The 26,431-nt window shown below is 48.0% G+C and overlaps 1 protein-coding gene and 1 long non-coding RNA gene across 2 annotated transcripts; both read left to right on the top strand.

Moving 5' to 3' along the window:
- Nucleotides 1-254: 254 nt before the first annotated feature.
- Fbp1 (fructose-bisphosphatase 1) lies at nt 255-26,129 on the top strand. The gene is made up of 7 exons (XM_046462721.2): nt 255-608; nt 12,019-12,181; nt 14,089-14,181; nt 18,807-18,947; nt 22,513-22,650; nt 23,821-23,940; nt 25,763-26,129. The coding sequence occupies exons 1-7, from the start codon at nt 439-441 to the stop codon at nt 25,952-25,954; spliced, it is 1,017 nt and encodes a 338-aa protein (XP_046318677.1). The 5' UTR covers nt 255-438; the 3' UTR covers nt 25,955-26,129.
- On the top strand, nt 617-12,012 carry LOC124105544 (uncharacterized). Its single transcript, XR_009228489.1, has 3 exons — nt 617-10,235; nt 10,335-10,461; nt 11,107-12,012. It is a non-coding gene; the product is annotated as an uncharacterized LOC124105544 (long non-coding RNA).
- Nucleotides 26,130-26,431: the final 302 nt, after the last annotated feature.

Raw genomic sequence — 26,431 nt, 5'->3', positions numbered from 1 at the left:
CGGGGTTGTCGTGGGACTGTAGGAGATTGTGCATGTCGCCCAGAGCAATGCCCCACAAAGCAGGTGGCGACAGTGGGGGAAGTCGAGGTGGTGACGCGGCGCGGTGCGGTGCGTGGGGGCTGCAAGCGGAAAGGAGGCAGGAAGACCGCGAGGAGGAGGATCCGGACCTTGCAGCAAAGTTCCCGCGGGCGGAGCGCAGCGGGCGGCGGTGGCGCAGCGCGGAGGTGTTCCCGAGGCGGGGCCGGGCGAGGCGGGACCCGGCGCCTAAAGGCTCCCAGGGGACTCGGCCCGGGCCAGCTAACCCGCGAGCCTTGCGGACACGTTGAGGTCAATCTGTGGATCGGCGCGTCCTCCTGCTGCGTGTGGCCGATTGTGCCTGTCACCAGCACCTGCCGCCCGCACCTGTCACCTGCACCTGCCGCCCAGCGAGAGGCAAGCATGGCCGACCGGGCGCCCTTCGACACGGACATCAGCACCGTGACCCGCTTCGTCATGGAGGAGGGCAGGAAGGCTCGCGGCACGGGCGAGATGACCCAGCTGCTCAACTCGCTCTGCACCGCCATCAAAGCCATCTCCTCCGCGGTGCGCAAGGCGGGCATCGCGCATCTGTGAGTTGGGCTTCAGGCCTGGGGCCGCGTCCTGTCTGTCTGTCCGCCTGGGGATCTGCCTGGCAATCCTGCGTGTGGCCCTCGGGTCCTCCTGCTGTTCTGCCACTCTGACATCTGAGCATCTCTTTCCCTCTCCAGAAGCTTGCCCCGCTGCACACAGCCCTCCCCTGTCTGTTGGCCTTAGAGGTGGCCACCTGGGGCCTCTTTCCCAGGCGCACCCTGCACCTCTCTCCTCTGGCAGGAGGAAACTGCCTCAGCGCTCAACGTCCTGTCCTAGTGAAACCCCAAGGACTCAGGAAAGTGCTAGCTCAGGGCTTCCTTCCCTTCTTCTTCTTGGCCTCCGCCTCCTTCACTCCCTTTGGAACGGGGGTCCCAATCCAGTATCTCCTAGACCCCCAAAGTCCTGGCAGGCTGGGAGGAAGCCTGTCTGCCCAGGTCCTAAGAACACAACTATCATTTTCTCTGGGAAGTTTTCCCTGGTGTGCCGCGTGCTCCACTGGCCCACCCCTGTCTAGGGCAATTGCCACACTGTCTCGTAAGCAGGAAAAATTCACCCGGTGAGCTTCAAAATCTCTACCCATTTACAATAATGGTGTGTAAGGCCCTTTCTGGGTTAGTGAATAGTTTTAAAAATGTGTATAAGTAGAATGGTTTCGAATGAGCTAGGAAGTGCTTTTCAGACTTCAGTGTGCACAGGAGTCCTTTGTGGATCTTGTTCAGAGGTGGCCCTTCTTGTAGTAGGTCTGGGGTGAGGCCCCGGATTCTGCATTTCCAAGTAGTCCTCGTGTGCTGATCACCATTATGAGTAGTGAGGAGTCAGGGAACATGGGGACTCAGGGGTACCTCCTTGCAACCCTTTTGGTAAGCCACACAACACCCTTTGATTTGTTCTGGTGTGCACAAGTATTTTAAATCTCATTGGTTCTTACTTCCCCTGAAGGATAGCTGGATTTTCAGATTGTCCATACCCCTTCCTGACTTTTCCCACACCTGTGAACACTACAAAATGACACAGGATGCCCATAGCCGATCCTGCTACTTTGGAATGCCTCCCTAGATTTGTTACAGCTCCCCAGCAGTGTGACCTGGCTTCTGTTTTCTGGCAAGCTCTGGTCCCACAGAATGGGTTGGTTGAGCTAATTCTTAAGAAAGAAGCGAATGGTCACATTTATTTTCAGAAGTCAAGCAAGGCCAGGCCTTCCTTGTAGGAGAGAGAGGGCCAGGTATGTTAAGAAAGGTGATGACTCTGTTATTATTGTACTCTCAGCCCCTCCTAATAATGTGTTTCTAAGGATTCTTTGCTTTAGCAAACAGATTTAATTTACGACAAGTGTAGGTGGCCTTAAGGCTTTAGCCCTTTTTAAGGACTAGGGTGATTTGTAAGAAATAGCAGTTCCATTTTTTTATGATGTTTTAAAAACATGTCAGTACCCTTTACAACCCAAGAGAGACTCAGGAGCACAAGATCTGCTTTGAGGTGTCCTACCTTTTAAGCAACCTCAGATAGCAGTACCTGGGAAAAGGGGTGCTAATTATGACTACATAAGATGTGTATTTCAGACTTGAGAGATGTGAACACGAGTTTTTTTTTTTTTTAAATCACTGTTGTTATAAACCACTTAGTAAGTTGCACTAATTTATTAAAAAAAAAATCAAACCATTCAAAAGAACATATAGGAAAAAGTGAAACTACCCCATATCCATTTCCTGGGGTATTCACTGTTGACAGTTTCCCTAGTATTTTCCAGATACTTCTTTACACTCATACAGATTTATACATGAACACATGTTTACATATTCCCATATGCAAATAGCAAACACAATGGGATCATTCTTAACATATGTGTCCAGTTTGCTTTTTCATTCGACACGATGTGGGAAAATAAGTTTGTGCTCAGGATGACATGTGGTCAGACCGGTAGAAATACGACAAGATCTCCAGCCAGGTTTCCAAATTACATTCATCAGAGGCTTTGATGTGTTAGGTGGGGAGCCAGCAAGCCCTCAAAGAGCTTATTAGTGCTAAAGATTTGCTCTAGAAGGTCATATGCTCAAGGGAGTGGGTGCACGCACGGGCACAGTTTGTGGACTCACTCACGATAACAACCCATTAGGAATCATCAGGAGTGTAAGGTTGGAGCCTGATGGCCACATGCTCTTCCTCTGTGCCAACCTGAGTTTGCCAGTGAAGTCACGTTCATTGCTCCCAGTAAGAGAGTTTTGAACTGAAGGAGGCTCATGGGCTACCTAGTCCAGTTCCCTTCTGTATAGCTGAGGACCCCAAGGCCAGGAAGGTGAGTTGACTTGGCTTGTGGCCCAGGTCTCCAGAACCCCAGTATGGGGATCTTCTTGTATACCATATGCTTTATTTATTTATTTATTTTTAAAGAAACCATTAAAGATTGACTGGGGTGTAGCTCCGTGTTAGAGCACTTGCCTAGCATGTACCCTAGCATGGGCCCTGATTTCAGACCCCAGCACCACCAAAAACCAAACCCAGACAAAACAAGTTAAAAAGTGGGGATGGGGTGGTGGCTCAGTGGTAGAGCACCTGCCTGGCCTGTGCGAGGCACTGGGTTCGATTCTCAGCACCGCATGTAAATAAATAAAATAAAGGTCCATTGACAATTAAAAAAAAGTTTTTTAAAAAAGTTAAAAAGTTAAAGCTCACCCAATTCTAAATCTCATTCATTCATCCCACCTTTGATGTAAATTAAGAATTACATCCCAAGGAGCCACCGTCCTTTGGCAAGCATGGCCTTGAAGCCTTATCTATCTGAACACTTCTGCTCCTCTCCACCCACCTGAGGGGAGAGCGCATACAGATCTGTGCAGGAGGTGGCCAGCCTTCTGTCCTTCACAGTAGCTTGTAAGAAGAGCTGGTGAATTCATGGCTCAAGTGACAAAGTCACTGTTGTCCCACTTCTTTGTTTGCATTCCTGGGGAGAAAGTGGTCCTCCACAGCCTGAAGCTTTGTGGCTTTGTGGCGCGGATGTTGCTGGTTTCCCTTTGAACATGTTTCCAAATCACCACCTGAAGAATTCCTGGGCTCCGCTTCATTTAACATACTGCTATTGCACACCCACAAAGGACAAAGCTCCAGAAGAGACGGAGAGATGTAACAGCACAGATCTTACCACCAGAAGAACAAGCCAAGCCAAGAATTTGTTGTAGGACATAGGAGGACTTCTGAGAGATGCTGTCGCAGAGGGGCCAGGACCATGATTCAGGCACGAGGGATTGGGGAGCATCAAGGTGGGCTTCTGTGAGGACAGTAAGGGCAGCCACAGGCTGGATGGCTGTTGAGCAGTTAGACTGGGCGGTCAGGTGAGGAAAGGTCCTGTGTGGGGAAAGTGTTTCTGGGAAAACTGCTCATTCAGTTTGACCAGGGCCTGGAGTACAAATGCTGGGGCGTTTGTGGTGTGAAATTGGGGGTGTTCTGGAGGAGCATCCAGTGACAAGAGTGGCCTCTTTACACATTTGGGAGATTATGGAAAGGGAGAGGGCAGGGGTTTTTGAGTTGGGCAGTGGCATTATGGGAGATTAATCTAGGGAGAAGAGGGCTATAAGGATGGTGTTGGCAGATGAGACATTTGGAAAACCAGTGAGAAAGGGAGTTCCTGTAAGAGGCCACGAGAGCTGTGGCATTGGAGGGGCCGGGAGAACGCACAGGAAGGTGAGGTCTGAGCATGGACGGATGAGAGGGGCAGGGAGCGGGTATCAAAGAGCTGGTTCTGGCAATTGAGAGCAGAGTTGCACCATCAAAAACCAAAGCAGCTGGGTGCAGGGGCGCACGTCTGTCATCCCAGCAGCTCAGGAGGCTGAGGCAGGAGGATCATGAGTTCAAAGCCAGCCTCAGCAACGGCGAGCACAAAGCGACTCAGCGAGACCCTGTCTCTGAATAAAATACAAAGTAGGGCTGAGGATGTGGTTCAGTGGCTGAGTGCTCCTGAGTTCAATCCCTGGTGCCCACCTCCCCCAAACAAAACAAAGTAAAACAACAAAACAAAGCCATACAGACGACAAGACCCAACTTATAAAAACACAAGCTCCTCCAAGGCAGAGCTGGTTTTAGAGGCTGGGGACGGGTGAAAAGATGGTTTTGACATTTTGAAAATACTGAACTTGAGGTATTGGAGAGCTATGCCATTGGAGATGTCCAGCCCGCAGTCAGATGTGCCAATTGGGCCAGAAGTGCCTACTAAGGATTTGGCCACTGGATTTTGGCACACTTTCTCTGAGGCAGAGAAGAAAGGAGATCAGGACTGGAGTTAGCACAGCAGGAACTTGGGAGTGCATTTCTCACATTCCTGGCCCTTGATTCCTCTGAGAATATGGGCAGGTGACATAGCATTCCTGAGCCTCAGTTTCCCCACTTGTGAGATGGGGGACAGCTGTGTGTTCAAACTCAGGGAGTTGTGTGAAGGTGAGCTTATAATCAGATACCAATGTTATAACTATTTTCCTAAAGACTATTTTTTTCTCGGGGGGAGGACTGTTCTCTGTATATGGCTTTTCATTTCTTAGCAGCAGGGATACAGGCTAGAGCACCACGTGGGAAAACAAATTTGCAATAGGAAACGTTTTCCTATCATATTTTTGTTGGGTCCATAAGTTACATTTGCATGTGGGGTCTTCTTCAGGTGATGAAAGAAAATACTATGAAATTTCATTTTAATTTTGGAATTACAGGCCAGCTTATACATGCTTAAGCTTGCCTTCAGACTTGCAGTGTTTATGACATTAAACTAGTGGAGACATTATCAGATTTATTTTCTATTTCTTGGCTTATCTTCTGCACATAACCAGAGAGTGAACTATGACTTCCTTTCCATGAAAGTACAGCCAGCCCCACGTTGTCCTGTTTGCCCATTTTCAGCCTCCGTGAACACAAGCAAAGGTTGTTTTGATGACCTTGAAAGCTGCTTGGTCGGCACCTCTTCAACGTATTTCTGAACTAACCCTTGGATGCTCCTGGTTGGGTGAGTGGTTGGTCATTTACCATGGAAGCAATCAATAATAAACCAGTGTTACATTGGACTTTAGTGATAAGGATTAAATAATAAGCCTTGCTTTTTCCTGGATTGGGAATTATGAAGATGAGCTTGGTTCTTTTGCTCACTGTCTATGCTGCTGCTGCTTACGTTGTCCTGTTGACATCAGGAGGAAATGGTCCTCAGTCCGTGCACCAACCAAGGAAGTCCTGCAGAGCTTGTCTCAAGGTGAGGCAGGCCCTGGCTCTGGTCCACATGTCCAGTACTGTCTTCGGAATTGCTGTGAAAGGCAGCTTTCCTTGGTCATCAGAAATCACCTGTGAAACATCACAGATTTCATGGCCCAGAAACAACACATCCTATTGTAGAAACCATATGCAATAATCAATGCTAACATTTAATCCAAATTTCCAAGGATTTCAAAATACTGAGCAAATTAATCTAGGCTTCAAGAAATTCCCTATTCTATGAATTTCAGTGACTTATAGTACTTTTTCAAGTTTTTTGGTGAGGTTTACAGAGAAAGTAGAAGATGAGATATTAAGGACTGCTTCTCAAATTGAATTTTGGCCCCTAAAGTTCCAGGAAGAGATTTTTTTTTTTTTTTGATGTTTGTCTCTAGGAATTTGAAAGGGAAAGGTCATGACACAGAAGCTTGACTCCTGAGGGGACTTTCCCCACTTTAACTAGTTGGGCTATAGTGCCAAGTAATTTGAATAAAATGGAAGTGAAATGTCACAAACATCTCAAATGAAATATTATTCTCAGCGAGAGCTTGTACGTAAACTTGGCACACTTGTTTTTTTGTCAATTACTTGTGACAACAGCTCTGCACTGGCTGTCACCCCAGAAGTTGCCTAGAAACTGGTTTGGGGGGTGTCACTCCCATCACTTCCTCAGCAGAAGCCCAGGAGGTCTGAGAGCAATGGTGGGTGCCACTTTAGGGAGGAAGTGCTTCTCTGAGCCAGGGGCATTGCAGGCGTTATCCATCAGGCCTACAAACCTGGCCAGAAGCCGTTAGTCGGATGGTTTGGACAACTTGGTGGAGGTCCCATAATCAGGAAGAGGGAAAGGCAGAATCTGAACACAGATCTTTGGGGTGCTGCGTCTTGCCAGGATCCTACCTTGCTTCTCATTGTGGATGTGTTAATGCTGAGGGAACTGGGCATGGCCATGGAACAGTACTATTTCTTTCACACTTACCTACACTTTGACCTCTGTCAACTCAGGCACTCCTCTCTAAAAGCACGAAGCAGATGCACCATATTCCATGTTACAGAGGAAGCACCAAAGGTCAGGGGTGCAGAGTGACCTGCATTTAGGGCTGCTAAGCATGTGGCAGAGCTGGGATTTGAACCCCCATTGTCTAGTCCCAGGCTGCACATGGCCTTGACCACCTTGTCCTGCCGTCTCCTGGTGCACTGGCTGGAGGGAAGGGCCACTTGCCTGCCTTTTATCAGGAGGTGTGTTAATCTGCAGTGGTTGTGTCAGAGATGGGGATCTTGGATGGTAGGTTTTGACGATGCCATTAGGTTGAATGGAGTTTGTAACCTTAGATGTCCTTGGATCCCGTATTATTCTCTAAATTAATTCATTCATTCTAGAAGAGTTTATGGAGCACTTACTATGTGTGGGCATTGTTCCAGGTGCTAAGGATACAGGGTGAGCAACATATTCTCTTTTCCAGGCTCGGGAACTGGAAGGCCTTTCTTCTCCCAGAGGCCCCTTCAAATGTACCATTTCTGGGAGAGAGTTTCTGTCCTCAGAGATCATTCACCTCGTGCCTGGGCTTCAGGTTTAGGCCTCACCAGAAAATAAAACAAACAAATGAAAACAGTGATCTCAGGAGCCCCTGTGCCCATCCCCAGGCAGAGAGCTGTGTGTGGGAGAGAACGTCCTCAGACTGGCCCAGCGGGAGTGCCAGAGCCAGAGGCTTGCCCCCTGGCAGCCCCATGCAGGTTGGCCACATCCTCTGCAATCAGGGTTAGGATGACACTTCCAGTGGCAGCCAATCTGTGCCCTCGATCCAGGGGCTCCTGTGAAGAGGGGTTCCTCCCACAGGCCATGAGACCAATGCAGAGAAGTCACTCCTCCCAGCTTGTGGCTTCTCTGGGTCCTCTCTGATTGGGGTGGGAGAAGAGGCCCTCTCGCCCTAACGTGCTTAGGGGGGGGTCATGTGCTGTCACTGATGCTGGTGGCCCATTCCTGGAGATGTCATCAGACTCCTGACATCAGGGAGACACTCCTGGAGCCGGGTGTCCTCAGTGTTGGTCTGGGATCCTTAAGTGGTTGTCCGTCCGCACCTCTTTGGTGGTCCGTGCTGACCACCCACATTCACGAAGAGGTTTCCATTTTCAAGGCAAACACCTGAGAAGTGGATTAACCCCTCCCTGCTGCTTCCAGAAGTTTCCCCCACCCAACAGTTAGTTGTACCTATTAACTTACCACATACATATCAGGAGCAAGAATAGGTCCCTCGTTAATCAGCTCTGCTCTTTCTATTTTCAAAACCCCTTTAATTAAAATCACCCAAAAGATAATGTGTAATTATGTATTCATCTTATAAACTTCAATCAAAATCCAACACAGAGAGTTTCCAAAATACATCCATCACTACATGCTCAGCGCTGTCCACTGTTCTCTTTTCCAGTCACTTTGATGAGGATACCTGGGAAGCGAGTGTCCTGGGCCTTCTGGAATAATGCAGTTTCAACGCATGCCCCAGATGCTTCAAGCTTTGAAAGCCAGCTGTGAGCCACACGTGCCTGAACAGCTGAATCTTGTGAAATTGTGCCCTGGTTCAGGGCCCTGGGTGCTCAGCTGGTTTCCTTGTGCTGTGGTGTGTAGGACATTTAATTCCATGGCCTGCAGAAGTGGTCAGAGGCTCTTGGGCCTTGGCTGCTCCCCGATTCTCTTGCTTGCTTCTCACTGCACCTTGCGGGAGGCCACACGTAGTTTTTCTTCTTCCATCTCTCAAGTTCTGACATTTCTGCTTAAAGGCCCAAGGAAGAGAAGCTCGCGATGTGGTCTCTCCCTGCCGTAATAACTCCTATCTAAGACAAACTCCTTTGGCCGATGCCACTGTGCAGTGGGATCAACTGCTACAGACCCCTTTTCTGGGTGGGGGTTGGAGAGGTGGCTGATCCCAGGGGTGCACAGTGTGCTGAGGTCCACCTGCTCCTTCACTGTTACAGCTTCTTTCTCTTTCTCCACCAGTTGTTAAGGCACAGTTGGCCCCAGGGAAAGCTCGTTTGGTCAGGGTTCCCCAGATCCCTGCAGCCCCATTTGCTGCCTCATTCTGGCCCCAAAGAACTGACCTGAAAGAGACCCAGGTGGTGTGAAGAGGGCTTCCTCTCATCTGGGGTTCACGGCTGGCATGGAAACTCCTTCCAAACCAAGACTGGCTCTTGGCCTCTTGAGTCTGCCTAGAATTTCCATTTGAGGTACATAGCTGCTTTGTCCGTAAAGCCCTGGCTCAGTGGGTCAGGCAGAGCCCTGGAGGTTGTCGCTAGGTGTGAGCCTAGGCCGTACCTGCTGTTGACTCTGTAGGCAACTCCTCTGGCTCTGTCCATGTGGTCATCACGATGTGGAGAGGAGGCCCTTGCACATCTATCCTTCAGGACCCTTGAGGAATGATGACTGATCAACCTGAACAATTTGATTATTTCTAAGGGGATAAACTCCATGTGCCCTTCAGTTTAGGAGTTCCTGGAAGATATTTCTAAGGGCTTTCCCTCTTTGCTAAGTCACAAAAGCCTCACCTACTTTAGCTTTCTATTGACGAGGACGAGCATTGCCTTGGAGACAGCCCCTTTGAGGGTCCCGCTGAGATGTAGGGGGGGGGGAAGCTGGGGTGAGCATTCATCCAACCACAGCTGCCATGATGGCTGTGGCTCCCTGATCAGATGAATGGAGCTCAGTGAGGGGAACGAGAAACTCAGCTCACCGTCGCCCTCAAATGCTGAGATGTGAGTCACAGAGGGTCCAAAAATCGTGACACAAACCTAGACGTCATTCCTACCCACATGGCAGCATTTTTGGTTGGCAGCCTAGCAATTCACCCTCCTGAGCCCTGTTCCTGCCTTCATGTCACTTTCCTGGGCCTTTTCAGAGGGTTTCTTAATGCCAGGGCTCACTGTGAAGGTCCCTCCAGCCACACATCCTAGGAAAGTCACACAGTGAATGACTTTTGAGCTTGAGGGGCTCAGACTAATCTATCTCCAGAAAGCTCTCTCCTGTGTCTTTCCCTGGGCTACAGAAGGTCATGCTCAGTGTTGGGGAAGGTGACATGAGCCAGGTTTGCTCACTGCTGCTCCAAGATCCTGAGAGGGCTCCTAGCCACAGAGAGAGGCCACGGAGGGACCAACACACAAAAGCCGAGGGTCCCAGAGGGTGGCCAACCTGTCCACGATGGCAGTCGTGTGAGCCACAAAAGATACCAGACACCAGCAACTTACGGGACCCTCACCACAGGCTTCATGGAAGTGGCTCTTCACCAAACCCGGCCAACAACCAGCTGCCTCTTCAGGTCCCCTGCCTTCAGGGTGGCCCCGGCACCACTGGGTGGTAAAGTGCTAATGGGGCCAATGTGAGAGGCCGGTTCTTCCAGCTTTCTTCAGAACTCTTTCCCCCAGTAAGTGTCTCTGTTCTGTTCTCACGGAGAGAGCTTTCTGGAGATAGATTAGTTTGAGCCCCTCAAGCTCAAAAGTCATTCACTGTGTAACTTTCCTAGGACGCGTGGCTGGAGGGCCGTCCCAGTGAGCCCTGGCATTAAGAAACCCTCTGAAAGAGCACAGCAAAGTGACCTGCGGAGCTGAGGTCTGGACCACGTCTCTGCCCTCAGGCCCATGTGCTCGTAGGTCAGCACTGTCTGCCCTTCTGAATCAACAGTGACTTTAGGGTGGAAACCCAGGCTGGCCGGGGGGTGGGGGTTGTCACTAGTGGGGCCAGCGAGGGGGGAGGTGTTTGGGTTGGTGGCTCTGGCACAGCCCCTCTGGTCCACCCAGACTTGGGCTCTCTTCCACCACTGTTGGCTTCGCAATCGAGTTCAGAAAGAAATAATGTGGAAAGAAAAGCAGCCCAGAGACACGCAGCAAGGACCCTTGGTCTTTTGCTCCTGAATACAGAGTGACAGGTGAAAAGAAAGGAGAGGAGGCCAGTAGGGGCCAGGGTGGACGCCGCTTCCAGGCTGGAAAGATGCCGAAAGTGGAGGACACTGATAAGGGGATTGATGAGACCACTGGGGTGACCCCCTGGAGACAGTCACCCAGGCTGGGCATTTGGGTTTGGATGGTTTTTAGGGTGGACTTCATTTTGCCAAGCCAGATACAAGCAAGTTACCTTTTGGGAAAATGTGTCTTCAGGAGAGGAAGCAGTCGCAGGCACAGGAGTATGACAATTGTTCCTAATCCCGCCAAGGTTGCCGTTGGACCCTGGCCTCCATGTGCAGCTGGCATCTTCAATGCTGCTTCTCTTCCTCTTTTTCTTTGTCTTTGCTCACCCAGGCTCCTGTCTCTTCTCTGCCTCCTTCTGGGTTCAGTCTCAGGCCATGACAACCTGCGTCTTCTCTCATGCTAACAAGCCAGCTGCACTTGGGACAAGCCCCTTGGATTCTGGGAAGTCTACAATTACTGACTTGCAGGTAGTTTAAAAATAAAGCAAAAGCTCTGGGCTCCCTTATCCCCTAGGACGCCTTCTGGGGCCACAGGGGCCACCAAGGGTACCCAGGCTGCAAGCCAGAGGGAATGACCCTCCTCTGCTCTAGCTGGGTGGTCTGGAGGGACCCACACTTGCCTCAGAATCTGTTTGGTGGTGTAAAAAATGAGGCGGTGAAACCAGTCAATGTCCACTGTCTTCCAGGACCTTATTTGTTGTGCATCTGTAGAACCTCTTGGTCAGCAGACACCTTGGGTGGCTCTGAGCCAAGCTTCCTGCTTGCTGTGTCTCTCTGCTGATTCCTTTAACCTGTGCAGGTGGGGATAAAAATGAGTTCTTGGATAAAACAAAAGTACAAAAATCTCCAGGCTTTTCTGTTATAATACATAGATATACATAGAGTAATAAATGGATGCACCTCTATATTATTAAAATTAGCATTTCATGGGGGAGTAGAATCAGGAAAAAATGTTTTAAAAGGCTCCTTATGGGCAACATGATGTGAGTAAAGAAAAGATGGAAGCATGTGGATCTGACCACAAAGGTGTGCAGGGTGGGTGACAGGGAGTTGGCCTTGAGAGTGACGGTCATTGGAGTCAATCCGGGGCACTCATCTGTCCTGGATTGGCTCTTCCACACCGTGTATCTATCTTCTTTTCTTTCTTCTAAATCTTGCTAAATGCTCCCTTTCAGTGGGTGTGTGGGTACATCTGTGGATTCTGGTGGCTGTGGTTTATTTTTTGTGGCTTTCTTCCCTCCAGCTATGGCATCGCTGGCTCTACCAATGTGACAGGTGACCAAGTTAAGAAGCTGGATGTCCTCTCCAATGACCTGGTTATGAACGTGCTAAAGTCGTCCTTTTCCACCTGTGTTCTTGTGTCCGAAGAAGACAAACACGCCATCATCGTAGAGCAGGAGAAAAGGGTGGGTCTGGAACCTCCTGCTCAGGGATGGAATGAAGCCATTTTTCTTCTGAGCTGCACAAATGACTACCTGTTTATTCAGACTGGACTCCCAGGAACCACTCTAGCTCCTTCCTGTCCTCTTTTCACCCATTCCACCTTACTGCCAATCTCAGGCCCACCCTCCCTCACCCATGTGCGCTCGTCCTGTGATCATGTGGGTTCTTCTCTCCCATGGACTTGACCTTGGTTCTCACTTCCCGAGGGCAGGTTCAAGCTCTTACTGCCTCTTCTGGGAATCTCCCTGCATCCAATCCCCAGCCTTCTCTCCTGACCCTCCTGCCAACGCAACCCCCTCCGAATTTCCCTCACTGATCTGTGCGTTGGAATCATGGGATGCCTACTGGTCAAGGGAGGGAACAAATCATATTCTCTGTATCCCAGCATCTGTCCCGAGGCCTGCCACATAGCAGGGGGTCAGCGCCAAATGACTGTTGGAAAAGATTGTGGAATGAAAGAGTAAATCCAGCTTTTATAACACAATAGTGATTATGATGAAAAAGACCATGGGGACAAGAAGTACAGTTGTATGGACTTATTACCTTGCCTCCCTGCCCCCAGACAACTGGGGACATGGAGTAGAACTAAAAAAGGAAATCAGAAGATAAAGAGACTGCCTGTCTCCATTTTATTAAGAGGGTCGAGGACACGTCTTATTAACTGGCTTTCCATCATTCCTAAAACAGCACTTACATGTCAGAGTCACAGTTGGTGTTTTTCTCTCATGGACTTTGGCAGTTTGGGGCATATGGATTGAATTCATTTTTGAACCTTCTCCATCAGTCACCCTAAGCTTCTCTGGCTGCCACAGGGGGCACATTTCCATTTTCCAGTTTCTCCCGCTAGCAGGAGGTGATTTGTGAAGAGCAAGAGGCCAGGAAATTATCTTAATCCAGTGCAGGACATTTAAAAACCACATTTAAGGAGGCTAATTTGAAGAATGAAAATTCCCACTGATGTGCTGATAAACTGGCTCTCTCTCTCAAAAAAAAAAAAATCTGATTTGTAATATTTACCAGTCAATGATATAAATGCATTAATCATAGATTCACTTTAAGCTACCACCATAACATCATTGAAAGCAGAATTAGATGTGCACAGTTAGATCTTGAGAGCCCATACCAGTCAGCTCCCATTCAAGGAATGAATCTTTGATAGTCCCACTACAACAGAGGGTCATCTCCCTTGGGAGTTACACTAGGGATATTGTTGACAACCGCAACCTCACATGGCATTTTGAGATCTGCATGGGAAGTTTCTTATAGGTCTGAATGCTAGGAAGGTCTTTGTTTCAACTAAAAAATTGTTTTTTTCTTCCCCCTACAAATAAGGAGAAGTTATTTCTTTTCTTTTTTTTTTAATATTTCTTTTTTAGTTTTCAGTGGACACAACATCTTTGTTTGTATGTGGTGCTAAGAATCGAACCTGGGCCGCACGCACGCCAAGTCGAGCGTGCTACCACTTGAGCCACATCCCCAGCCCAGGAGAAGTTATTTCTAATCTTGCTTCTCTTTTTCTGTGGCTGCCAGGACTCTCAAACCAAAATCATAATTAAACTCTATCCATGATGTAGGAAATTATGACTTCTTTATCTGTAGTCTATCGCCTCCATGTGTACTTCCTATTCTAAATGGTCTCTTCTCTGCTTAATCATCTTTCGAATTCTCTCTTTCTCCTCTCATGTCTTCCCTGACAGAGTGAAAATAAATGACTCTCATTTCTTAAGCTTGCTCTACAGGCCCATTTTGACTGCTTGGTGTAAATTCCCAATTTTGTTACAATATTTAAAAAAGTATGTCTTTTTATTTATTATTATTATTATTATTTATCATTATTATTTTTAATTGTTTATCTTTTTTCTCTGCTCAGGGTAAATATGTGGTCTGTTTTGATCCCCTTGATGGCTCTTCAAACATTGACTGCCTCGTATCCATTGGAACCATTTTTGGCATCTACAGAAAGGTAAAATGGGATCTATTCAGCCCCTGGTTTTAGATAAAAAAAAAAAAAGTTAAGGTGGAGAATCTGATCCTGTTTCACTAGGGGAAGCATCTAGAACTTATAGGATGAAACTCTGAGGTCTGAGTTGATTAGCAAGTCACCTTCTAGCTTTTCAACATTAATTAGATAATAAAAATCCATGAAGTTGTTTTCTAAAAAATATAATAGTAAAATGTGAGTAGGAGCAGAAAGATATTTCACTCTTTTAGCTATATCTTTCTTTTATGTTAGAAAATTACATTAAAAAAAAGTTTCATGATGATACTGTGTGAATTGAGAGTCTGACAGCGACTGAGATTATCTATGTAAAAATTGTCCTTTAAGTCCTGTAAATCACTGCTGAAATTAAATGGCCTATGACCAAAGAATAACCATTTTACAGTTTTTAAAGGATTGAAAAAAATCTAAAGAAGATCGTTTCATTGGTCCATGAAATTCACATGATATTTACTTTTCACCATTCACAGGGTTTTATTGGCACAGGCACATTTATTTACATATTGTCTTTGGCTGACTTTTGGGCATACTGAGAGGGGCAGTGGCAGTGATAGAGGCTGGGTGACCCGTGGAGCCTGAACTATTTCCTCTGTCTGTAGAAAGGGCTTGCGCCCCCTGCTGTGGGTCCTGGAGGGCACACTGTGCAGCACAGGATGGGTCCCTCCCTGAGACTTGGAACTGCCTGACCTGGGCAGTCACTCCACCTCCAAGAGCCTCTCTCCTCTCTCCTTTTTCTTTAGAGTCTGTGTGTATATGAGAGAGAGAGAGAGAGAGAGAGAGAGAGAGAGAGAGAGAGAGAGGAGAAGGGGGGAAGAGAGCATGCTCAAGTATAGAGAAAATGAAACACAGGGAGAGTGTCTGTGTGGCCACCATAAGACAGTATAAAATGGGCCACAAGCCCTCTTGGCTTCAGCTCTTATTTATTTTATTTTTCAGTTTTGCAGTGTGGGGGGCAGAACTCAGGGCTAATTGCATGCTAGGCAAGTGCTCTGCCGAGGAGCTGTGCCCCCGCCCAGCTCTTATCTATTTAGAAATAGGACAGCTCACAGGTGACAGCTGTCTCATCCCGTTTCTTCATCTCCGTGGATGAAGTGGTTCATTCCACTGAGCCATATTTTAGGTGATGAAGGCTGGAGCTTAGTCGTGAGACCCAGAGTCCCCTCTGCTTCTCAAAGTGACTCATTGTTCACTGTTGCCCAAGGCTTCCCGTTCCGTCCACGTGGAAGGTAGCAGCACCGTGGGACAGTCGTCATGGGTCACTGGATGAGTTTTCCTTTGCCCTGGGTGACAGCCAGATGCACTTTAGTATCAGTGTGCATAACAGGAGCTTCCGACCCTCCTCCCACAAGGCAAAGGCGGTGCTTTCTCTCCGGTCCCATTCATGCCCTGAAACACACCATTCCTGCCCTGGACACAGAGAGATGAGATTTTCCCCGCGGGGCACCAGGTCTGTACCATAGCCGGAGAGGTTTGCTGCAGCTCTTCCACATGCAGAACACCTGTTGTTGGTGATGTGTCTGAGAATTCACGGAGACCTATCCTGCTTTCTGCAGAGGTGGCTCTTGCTGGGGACTCAGCTTCTTGGTGCACATGCTCAGTGGAGAGCACCCGTAGCTGGGATCAGGCCTTGTCCACGTGATGACTGGAAAGAGGCTCAAAAGGACCTCAACAGCATGTGGCCCAAGGTTCTAGCTGTTCCTGCTGCAGCTCACCCTGCTTCTGGCTGGAGACATGTGCACAGGACAGATTCTCTCAAGGCGTCAGGCCACACCACGGCTAGAACGTCTGTCTCGTGATTGCTCATTTGGCTTTTTGGAGCATCACATGAGGTTTTTTACGTGTTTGGAAACAGCTTTCCTACCCGCCTTTGTTTTCTTCTTTGAGTTAAACACCTTTCATCTTTCTATCGGAGGCGATTTTCGATCTCCCTCTAGCCTGCACCCGCTCCTGGACACACAAATTGGCAACACACCTTGAAACTATTCAGTCCCCAAAACTAAAAGCAGAGCTTCAAAAGGAGGCTTTAATGGTTTTCACTATGAGGAAAGACCTTTGCGACTTGACAGTCCCTACCCCACCCATTTCTGCCTTTCTCCTTCGCCACCTCAGACGTCTTCCCTGTGCTCTTTATTTATTTATTTTTGGTATCAGGGATGGAACCCAAGGGCACTTAACCACTGAGCCACATTCCCCAGCCCTTTTTTGTATTTTATTTAGAAACAGGGAATCGCTTAGGGCTTCGCTAAATTGCTGAGGGTGGCTTTGAACTCGTGATCCTCCTGCCTCAGCCTCCGGAACCACTGGGATTCCCCTGTACTCTTTATGGGAGATAACACCTACAGCAGATGGAACCTTGGGTAGACAATGGTAGGGACTAAAACTTTATAATTTTTCCAAGTACTTTGTGCCCATTACCCTCTTCCCCAGGCATCTGCCAGGGGATGGACTACACACCCTGGGAAGAAAGACGTGCGGTGCTTGGGTTTGGAGGAGCAAATTCATGCTCTGGGAAGGGTGATGGGTTAGAAGAGAATTCCTCCCAATCTAGGATTCCATGTGTTTATTTTCTCTTTCTTTTGGGTATGTGGGTGTCATAGACAAGTGTTTGTGTTCCTTAGTCCATGCAAGGAAGGCCCCATGGGAGAGTGTTTGGTGACAGTGTTTTGGGGAATTGGTTGTTTACGTTTGCATCTTTGCTGCAGGAAGGCATGGGGGGTTCTGGGCCAGGTGACCCTCCAGAGGACTCAACCTGAATGGAAGGAGAGGATAGTTAGAGGCCCGGGTCCTTCCACTGTGTCACTGGATTCAAGGGAAGCAGTTATTTGTTAACCTCTGACCTCAGGCAGGTGGTCCATATTGACAAAACCATTAATCTCTTTTTTTTCAAGGTGAGACATTGGCAACACTTGCCATTTAGGGAAAACAACTCAAATTTTGGATCCTGGGTTGAGTCTGCACTATCTGGTGAATACAAACCAAATTAAATCAAGTAACTGGACCCGTTAACCAACCAACAACCCAGGTGAAAACTATGGGCAGAACTGATGGAGAGGATTGTTTTCATTTTTTCCTTTTACATGAATAGTTGGTTCAAGAGTCACCTAAGGCATGTAATAAAATGCAGATCCCAGGACCCAGCCTAGACAGGTTGGCCTGATAAGTCTGGACTATAGCCACAGAGAACGCGTTTTTCTTAAGTATCTCAGGTGATTCTGATGCAGATGGTCCATGGGCCACACATTAAAAAGCTCTAGGAAGGAATGACCTGGACTCTGTCTGCTGGGAACCTTGCTCTTCAGCTCCTTGGTAGAGACACTCTCAGCTTCTGGAATCTCCAGCTGCTGAAGGAGTAAAGGAAATTGGAGGAAATTGGCCATTTAAATTTTTTTTTTAAAAAGTTCAGGCAGAGAGCATCAAACTTAGTTTGTTTAGGGCTATTCTGAGGACTGAACATGATTATCAATAAGAAATCACGATTAGGAGCCACCTTTTAAGTCATTCCCTTTCTTCTTATTAGATAAACTGGGTCACATGACTCAGTGCTTTGAATGAAAAAAAATAGAGTCTATGTCACATTCTAAGTGTAGGTATTGTTGGTTAATTTGTGTGTGTGTGTGTGTGTGTGTGTGCGCGCGAGCACATATGCATGTGGGCTGTACTGGTTCCTGATGTAAAATGTATTACTTTTTTCTTTCAAAACTGACCACAATTACTATGGGATATCATGTGATGCCTGCTACATGCACTCATTGTGTAATGTTCAAAGCAGGGCAAGGGTGTCTTTCTCCTCATTTGACATTTATTTGTGGTGAGAACATTCACAATCCTTTCTGCTGGCTTTTCTGGAATACACAGTCCATTATCATGATCTGTAGTCACCCTACCGTGCAGGAGAACAGGGGGCTTGCCTCTCCTGTCTAACTGGGACGGTATCACTGCCTAACCTGCCTCGCTCTCCTTTCCCCTCCTCTCCAGCCTCTGGTAACCACCACCCACTCTCAACCTCTATGAGATCAGCTTTACAATGTGTTTCTTACTGTGGGTCATGGTCAAAGGCTGGGCAGCACCTGCCTTCCCTGCAGTGACTCTGGGGAGGTTTTGCAAATTCTGGGTATTTCTTGGACACGAGATGATATGACCACACAGCCTGTGCTGTGACTGGCAAGAGCTCTTGAAATTGATTTCCTCCCAGACTCACTGCCCTGCAGCCTGGTGTTAATTGGTTTAAATAAAGATGGAGTAGGCAGGTGAAAGACATTGATGCCCATAATCAGATTAAATTAGAGGGAGCTGGCAAGAAGCATGCTGTTTTTTGGAAGTGATAATGGAGAGATGAAGGATTATCAAATTAGAAGAATGGGAGGAGGCCCCTGATTGGAAAGAAGCATCCAGATGCAGGAAATTCAGGGTCTGGTGGGAAGGCTGCCATGGTAATGTAATAAGGATGTGACTGATGTGGAGGAAGGTCCCTCTGGGAAGATGCCTGCTTCATTAGGAGAACACCTGGACAATGCATCCTGCTAATGGTTGATCCAGAGAAAAGATCCATAAAACCAAACAAAAACATGTTTTTTTTTTTTTCCCTCTAGCAATCCACGGGTGAGCCTTCCGAGAAGGATGCTCTGCAGCCAGGCCGGAACCTGGTGGCAGCTGGCTACGCGCTCTATGGCAGTGCCACCATGTTGGTCTTGGCCACCGAGAGTGGGGTCAACTGCTTCATGCTGGACCCGGTGAGAGGGCGCGGGGGAGGCTGGGTGCTGGGTAGTGGCTGCGAGTTGGTGTACACTGTGTGTGGGCCAGAGGGATGGAAAGGATAGGGTCGGGTGGGAAGGGGAAGGAGACGAACACGGGAACATTATGGAGGTGCGAAATGGTGTCTGTCCAGAGCACAAGCGGGGTCTTTGTTGCAGGATGAAGTCTTTCAAATGGCCACTACTCCATTATTCCAATGACTCAAAAGCCTGCCGTGCCCAGGAAGGTCAGATAAATCAGCGAAGTGTGCTGGGGAGGGCGGGTAAGGGGCAGTGGTAGGGACTGGGGTGGACTGGAGAGGTCCAGCAGCAATTGTAACTACTTGGGAACAGAGACCCTGGTCTTGCCAAATTGTACAATTTTTCAAGGAACACTGGATTTTGAAAAAATGTCATGTTTCTAGATGTGTAAACACTGCACCAGCCAACCCAAACACGAGGGTGGACAGGTGGGACCTGTGGAGGGTCTGTGGGCCACCCACCGTATCCACTGCTAGTATTTCTACCTCATTCACTGAGAGGGGAATTCATGAGGGGAAGCGGTACCCCACAGTGTCATGTAACAGTGGGGTACCCCTTCTTCAAAATAGCTTCTTCGAAGATAGCCATCAGGGAGGATCGTAAGTTCAGGGCCACCCCAGGCAACTTAGTGAGATGCTGTCTCAAAATAAAAAATAAAAATGGCTGGGGGTGTAGCTCAGTGGTAAACTGCTTGCCTAGCAGGTGTGAGGCTTCAGGTTTGATCCCCCGTCCTGTGAAAAGGTGGGGGGGACAGCAGTTCCCAAATGGAGTTGGTTTTTTTTTTTTTTGTGTGTGTGTGTGTGTGTGTACCAAATCTCAGTTCACCCTTGCAGTTTTGATAAGACTTTGATGAACTCAAGGAAATGAAAATAAATGAAGGGAATGAAGATAACCCCTTCGTCTACCACACAGAGAAAAGTTACATTATAGAGAAGCTAGGGTGCGGCTCTGAAAAATGTTCACTCATAGCTTTAATTTATGGAAAGTTGCTTCTACGTTCCATAAATTTGCCCATCATTTATTCAATCAAGTAGATGATACTTTTAACAGGACTGGTAAAATTAGGGAAAGGAATCTCTTTGAGTATTTGGTGCCACCAAGCCCACCACTGAACCCTGCACTCAGAGGACTGCTCGTCTATGCATTGACACATTCACTACGCACTTGGTCCAGGGTGCCGGGGGGGGGGGGGAATTGGATTTATAAGTTTCTTTTAATTTTAGAAATGTCTTCCTATGACATTTAGTGTGTTTTGTGCTGACACACTAAAAACAAGGTATGAAGTACAAACTGGAATCCTCTGTGGGTCCGGTTGCTGACAGGGAGGCCGGTGGGGTAGTGTCTGGGTGTGTGTGGCAGGTGGTATTAACCAGAACAGGGCCATCTTTGATCCATGCACTTTTAACAGAACTGGACTTTCACCTCCTTGGAAGCATGGCACTTAATAAATAAACAAGGGCAGGGCAATGGCACCAGTTAACAAATGAGATGACGTCAGGGGGAATTTGTGGCGGAACCAGAGCAGAGTTCAGTCCGTGTCCAGGACCCAGCTCTCGTCTCGCCTGGCCAGCATCCACGGCTTCCCCACGTGTCTTTCTGGTGCTCTCTGTTACCTTTGAGTCATGGACATGTAGGGAAAACAAATCTCTTCTTGCTTCCTGATTGCAGATGGGGTCTCCAGGAGTAGGCTTCCGTGTATTTGATGGTCTTTTCCCTCCTTAGGTCTAAAGGTTTGCAGGAACAGGGTGGGTTGTTGTGAGAGTGTACTGCTGGCTGCCACCTGCGTCCTGATTTGTACTCTTCCTCTCACTGTTGCCTGAGGAGGGCAAGCTGTCCACCGGGGAGATGCTGAGTACTTCTTCCTCTTTGTTTTGACTTGCTGCAAGGACAGGCTGAGAGTTTCTGCTAAAACCACTGCATTCCTAGCAGGCTTTGACTTTTGAGGAGCTTTTGTGTCTCTGGTCTCCATTCCTGGGAGTTTCCCCCTCCTTGGCACCCTGGTTCCTCAGCCTAGATCTAGGACAGGGTGACTGAGCTCTGCACGCAACACCTATTGCCTGTTGTGCTTCCTTTTCTAGATGCTTTTTTTAAAAAAGATATTTATTTACTTTTATTACTGCTTTATTGATTATAAAATAATGTTCCTATATATTTATGGTCAAAAATTTTGGAAGTGGAAAAATAAAAAAGCAAAAAAAAAAAAAAAGTAAAAAGCAAGAGTCATCCGCAGTGATATTTTCAATGACCACTGTGAATTCTCCCTCCCTTCCTTCTAGTTTTAACAGGAACCAATCTTTGTTATGGGAATAAATGGCTGGCTTCTTAACTCACCTCAATAGAGCACCTGCCCTCCAAGTGGGCAGAGCCCTGCCCCCCCCTTCCCGGGTCATCTTCTCCCACATAGGCGTCCATAACAATCCTTATTCAGAGCAGCAGGAATTATGGGCACTCCCCCGCCCCCCCCCAGTTCAAGTCTCCTTTGAAGAACCAAAACCCCAGCAGCATCTGTTCAGTGCTGGGCGTGTGGGAGGAAGTGTCTGAGATACACTTTGCTCATCAGTGAGCAAAGGTGCCTGAAGTTGCATATTCTGGGACTCAAAACTCAGGGTTCCACTTTGTTCAATAGAAACACACAGACGAGCCAAGACAGAATGAAATGCCAGCTCACAGACTGTGGTTTTGCTGTTGTCTGTCTTCCTGAATCCCAGCTGCCCTCTGAGACAGCTCAAGTGCAGTGGGTACAAAGGCATATCTGATATTGCTTTGGACACACAATTCTTCCTCTTTCTCAAGGTTTGCTGCTGTTTTACACATTTCTGCTTGCCCTATGTCTGCATGGTTTCTTTCTTATTTTACGGAAATCATTTGCAAACAGTCAAAAGTCCTGTTTACCACCCTGTTGACTTCTGCAGCAACCCTTTGCCTTTCCTCTCGTTTTATTTTACTTTTTTTGGTCCTGGGGATTGAACCCAGGGGTGCTCAACCCCTGATCCACATACCCAGCCCTTTTTACATTTTATTTTGAGACAGGGTCTTGCTAAGTTGCTCAGGGTCTTGCTAAGTTGCTGAGGCTGGCTTTGAACTTGCAATCCTTCTGCCTTAGCCTCCCTAGCACCGGGATCACAGGTGTGTGCCTGACTTTTTATTTTATTTTATTTTTTGCAGTACTGGGGATTGAACCCATGCTGCTTTGCTGATGAAGTACATTCTCAGCCCTTTTTATTTTATTTTGAGGCAGGGTCTGGCTCATTCGCCCAGGCTGACCTTGAGCTTGCAACCCTCCTGCCTCAGCCTCCCCTGTCACTGGGATCCCATTTCCTTTTCACTCATTCTCACCACTCTCTCTCCTCTCACCCTGCCTGCAGTTCTTGGGGCATTTGGCAGGAATCCCTGGTGGTCTGGGGATGAGGTATGACCATAGGCCACACACCTCCCTGTTCAGCCCGGCCTGGCCACTTTACACCTTGATCTTCCTGGGGGAGGCTGCTTGAAGGCTCTCTACCTTTCCTTTCTTGTTTCAAAGGCCATTGGAGAATTCATTTTGGTGGACAAGAATGTGAAGATCAAAAAGAAAGGTAACATCTACAGTCTCAATGAAGGCTACGCGAAGGACTTCGACCCCGCCGTCACTGAGTATGTCCAGAGGAAAAAGTTCCCGCCTGTAAGTAAGGGGCAAGGGGTGGGGCTGCGACAGTGTTGGGGCCTTTGGCACTAGGGGCAGCTCTTGGGGGAGGGGTGTCCCCCGAGAAGAAAAGTGACCTCTGGGATTGAGAAGGGCCCCGGATCTTATTTGGGACTCTTGAGTTATGTGGAAACCTACTGATTCATGACTTACCCTGCTTTGTGCAAAAGGAGGCAGGGACAGAAGCAAACTGTGCTGTGCTGTGATCTGTGATCTGTCTGTGCTGATCTGTGATCAGGCTCTCACCCGGGTGCTGGGAGCTGGAGTTCTTGCCCTGAGATGTCAGAACTGGAGTGTTATTTCAGCCTTTGCCACTTGCTCTTTGAAGAAAATCAGGATAATTATAATGTCAACCAGATGAATGTGTTTCAGGTGACAAAGCATTTCCACCTTTGGGTACAGAGGGTACAAAATGTGGTATTTCCACCCAGGCACCTGCCTCCAGGCCCATGTCTGAGATGGGCTTCTCTCTTTCATTCCAAGACAGAGTGTGTGCTTCCTGGCATCTCTCTAAAGAGCTTACAGTGGGTGTATAAGAGAAGGGCAGGCCGTGCAGCGGGCTCCACGTGGGCATCGCTCATCTTGTGGTACCAGGGATTGAACTTGTGGTACTTGGTTGAAAGCCATTGACAACTGATATTTTCTCAGGATGAAACCCTAATGTCATCAGGATGACATTCAGGGTCCTCAGAGCAGTCCCAGGCTTTTTCCCCTTTCTCTGTACCTTCTTTGATCCCCTCTGGTGCCCAGCCCTGGCTTGCACACTTCCCCAGGCCCTGGGTGGCTGGTCTTTGCAGAGAGCTGTACAGATTCTCCTGCTATGAAAAGTACAGTGTGGCCCTGCCCAGCTCCTTCCCAACCCCGCGGTGCTGCTAAATGGAACAGTTTTTGTGATGCTTGCTCCAACACCTTGGTCAGAAGGAACCACACTCACTTGGGGGCTTCTTCCTGTAATGTGACCTGTGGGGAGATGGATGGGAGGCTGTTTCTGTTATTCCATTTTCTGCTTCTTGGGAACAGGATTTTCATCGCATTTCTTAGCACAGCTCCATAGCGGCTCCATAAATGACTGGAGTCAAATATGCATAAGAGACATAAAGAGAATGGCCTTGATTTTCTGCACCCCTGGTTACTGTTCTCTCTTTGTAGGATAATTCAGCGCCCTATGGCGCCCGGTACGTGGGCTCCATGGTGGCCGATGTTCACCGCACACTGGTCTATGGAGGGATCTTTTTGTACCCTGCGAACAAGAAAAGCCCCAATGGAAAGGTGAGAAAATTCCCCAAAAAGTGATCAAGAAGGAGTGGATCTCATTTTTAGCCTGGGGTATTCGACTTTGTGTGAAAGAAAAAAGATTAAGACAGATTGATATCCTCTGATTGCTGCTAAAGACGTCTCTGGCACATTCTTTACTAGATTCAAGGTAAAGCCAGTTGACACCAACTACACACAAAAACATTCTCTTGAGAGCCCTTCCAGGACTACAGCAAAAGAGAATTGATGGGGCTGGGCTGTAGCTCAGCCGTAGAGCGCTTGCCTTGCAAGTGTGAGGCACTGGGTTCCATCCTCAGCACCACATAAAAATAAACAAATAAAAATAAAGACATTGTGTCCATTTTCGACTAAATAATAATTAAAACAACAACAACAAAAAAACAATTGATGGCGTTTTGGTCAGGAGGGGACTGAAAGGGCTTGGAGCTTCTGGTGGGTACATGGTTTGGCTTGGACAAAATGAGTTTCACTCATAAAGTGAATGAAAATGGTCCAGTGTCATTACCAAGGCAGCAAATCAAATATATATCAGAGGTCTTTGATCAATTCCAAAAGGCATAAAATAGAAATAACCAGTGAGCCTGACATTTGCTGCCTTAAATACGAGAACTTTTAGGGGAAAATAGACTCTCTGGAGAACATGGAGCTTTTCCCAGGACTGCACTGGTACTAACGAGACATGGGGTGGGCCAGGCTTTCTTATGCTGGCCAAGGAACACCCCTTTCTCTACACAAAGTGTCAATGGGCTTCCTTCCCCAGTATTATGTCCTCTTTTTTTTTAAACATTTTTTAAAATTAGTTGTTAATGGACCTTTATTTATTTATATGTGGTGCCGAGGATCGAACCCGGTGCCTCACACACACTAGGCAAACGCTCTACCACTGAGCCCCAGCCCCAGCTCCCTCTTTTTTTTTTTAATGTGCAATAATGAATAGCAAGAAAGATCCCCTTAGGATAGTTAGCTATTGCTATATTCACATCTCTGTGTATGGCACTGGGCGGCCAGTTACCCGAGGGCATTCTTCTTTACTTGAAACCCCAGCCTTCTGGGGCCACAGGTGCACTCCAGCCTGTGTGATTAGCCTGCTTTCTAGCACTTTGCTCTAATGCCTCAAAAATTGCTCTTGAACACAAACATAGAAGCTCCTCCTCTTTTTCCATTTTTTGAGTCTGGAGCTGACACATGTATGGGAATCAAGTCAGGAGACATCTGCACAGAGCTCTCTGCTCAGAAGGCAGACTGCAAGAAAATGCATATGAGAAAAAAAAGTTCATATTTAAAAGTAAATGCCAAGATGTGTAACACACTAAACCCCAGCCCTGGAGCCATGGGAGGGTCGTAAAAGGAAGCACAGAATTGCAAACAATGTCACACTGTTTGGAGGAGCCCGTCTGCTCTCCAGATGTCTGCAGCCAGACACTACAGTGGATTTTTAAAAATGCTTTTAGATTCGGCAAAGCTCCATCCCAAACACACAGAGAATCAGTCATTAAGTCCAGTTTCTGTGCTATAAAGAGGAGGGGGCCATCAGTGCTGCCAAAATGTCATTTTGTCCTGGTTCCAGGTGGTCGGCCTCAAAGTTGCTTCGGGTTGTCTGTTGCTGGCCCTTGGTTCCATTTAACCACATGGTTGGCGATTTTGTCTCCGTAGCAACCAGGGGTGGGAGGGAAGTTTTGCAACCCGGAGGAGGGGAAGAGCATGGGTTACCTTGGGACCTCCCACCAGCTCTGCCCCGTTGGGCTGGGCAACAAGCCCCCTCTCTGTTCAGTACCTTCTGGTGTGAGGACTCCAGTGTCGGGTTCTTGTTTTTCAGCTGAGACTACTCTATGAATGCAACCCGATGGCCTTCGTCATGGAGAAGGCAGGGGGACTGGCCACCACGGGGAAGGAAGCTGTGTTAGACATCGTTCCCACCGACATCCACCAGAGGGCGCCGGTCATCCTGGGGTCCCCTGACGACGTGACCGAGTTCCTGGAGATCTATAAGAAGCACTCTGCCAAGTGAGGCGCCCGCCTTGCCCTCACCTGGAGGAATGGCCTCCCTCTCCGCACTGTCCCCACCCTGCCCAATTGTGCGTTCCCAGGCAGCACACAGAAAGCACGGGGTACCTTCACCTAACCCCATGGGCGAGCTGGATTCCTAGTGGAAGGAGGAGAAATAAACTTTTCTTCCTTCCTTTCTTCATTGTTTTGTATCAAGTTAGGACGATGGTGACAGCAACATGTACACAACCTTAGGTGATTCAGTCTTCACACGGGAGTGACCCACTTTACAGGGGATGATGGAGAATCAAGAGTTGAAATCTGCCCAAGGTCTCCAATGAGTGGAGACCGAGCTGTCACTCAGCCAGTGAGTGGCAGAGCTGGGATGTGAACCCAGACATTCTGGACACTAAACCCTGGGTTTAAGGATCTTGCTTCTCCTATGTGTTGTCCCATGAAGTCCCAACCCACCAGAACGAGAAATGAGAGCACTCTTCAG

The sequence above is a fragment of the Marmota monax genome, unplaced genomic scaffold (genome assembly GCF_021218885.2).
Source record: "Marmota monax isolate L192 unplaced genomic scaffold, Marmota_monax_Labrador192_F-V1.1 WCK01_AAM20220418_F8-fsc00180, whole genome shotgun sequence".
Lineage (NCBI taxonomy): Eukaryota > Metazoa > Chordata > Mammalia > Rodentia > Sciuridae > Marmota > Marmota monax.
The sequence above is the reverse complement of the archived record's forward strand: the minus strand, read 5'-3'. Positions and strand labels throughout refer to the sequence as shown.

Excerpts from the sequence above, each read along its gene's own strand:
- Fbp1 (XM_046462721.2), top strand. The coding sequence starts at position 439 with ATGGCCGACCGGGCGCCCTTCGACACGGACATCAGCACCGTGACCCGC. Across the intron at positions 14,182-18,806 it reads TTTTTGGCATCTACAGAAAG|CAATCCACGGGTGAGCCTTC; the intron begins GTAAAATGGGAT and ends TTTTCCCTCTAG. Across the intron at positions 23,941-25,762 it reads AGAAAAGCCCCAATGGAAAG|CTGAGACTACTCTATGAATG; the intron begins GTGAGAAAATTC and ends CTTGTTTTTCAG.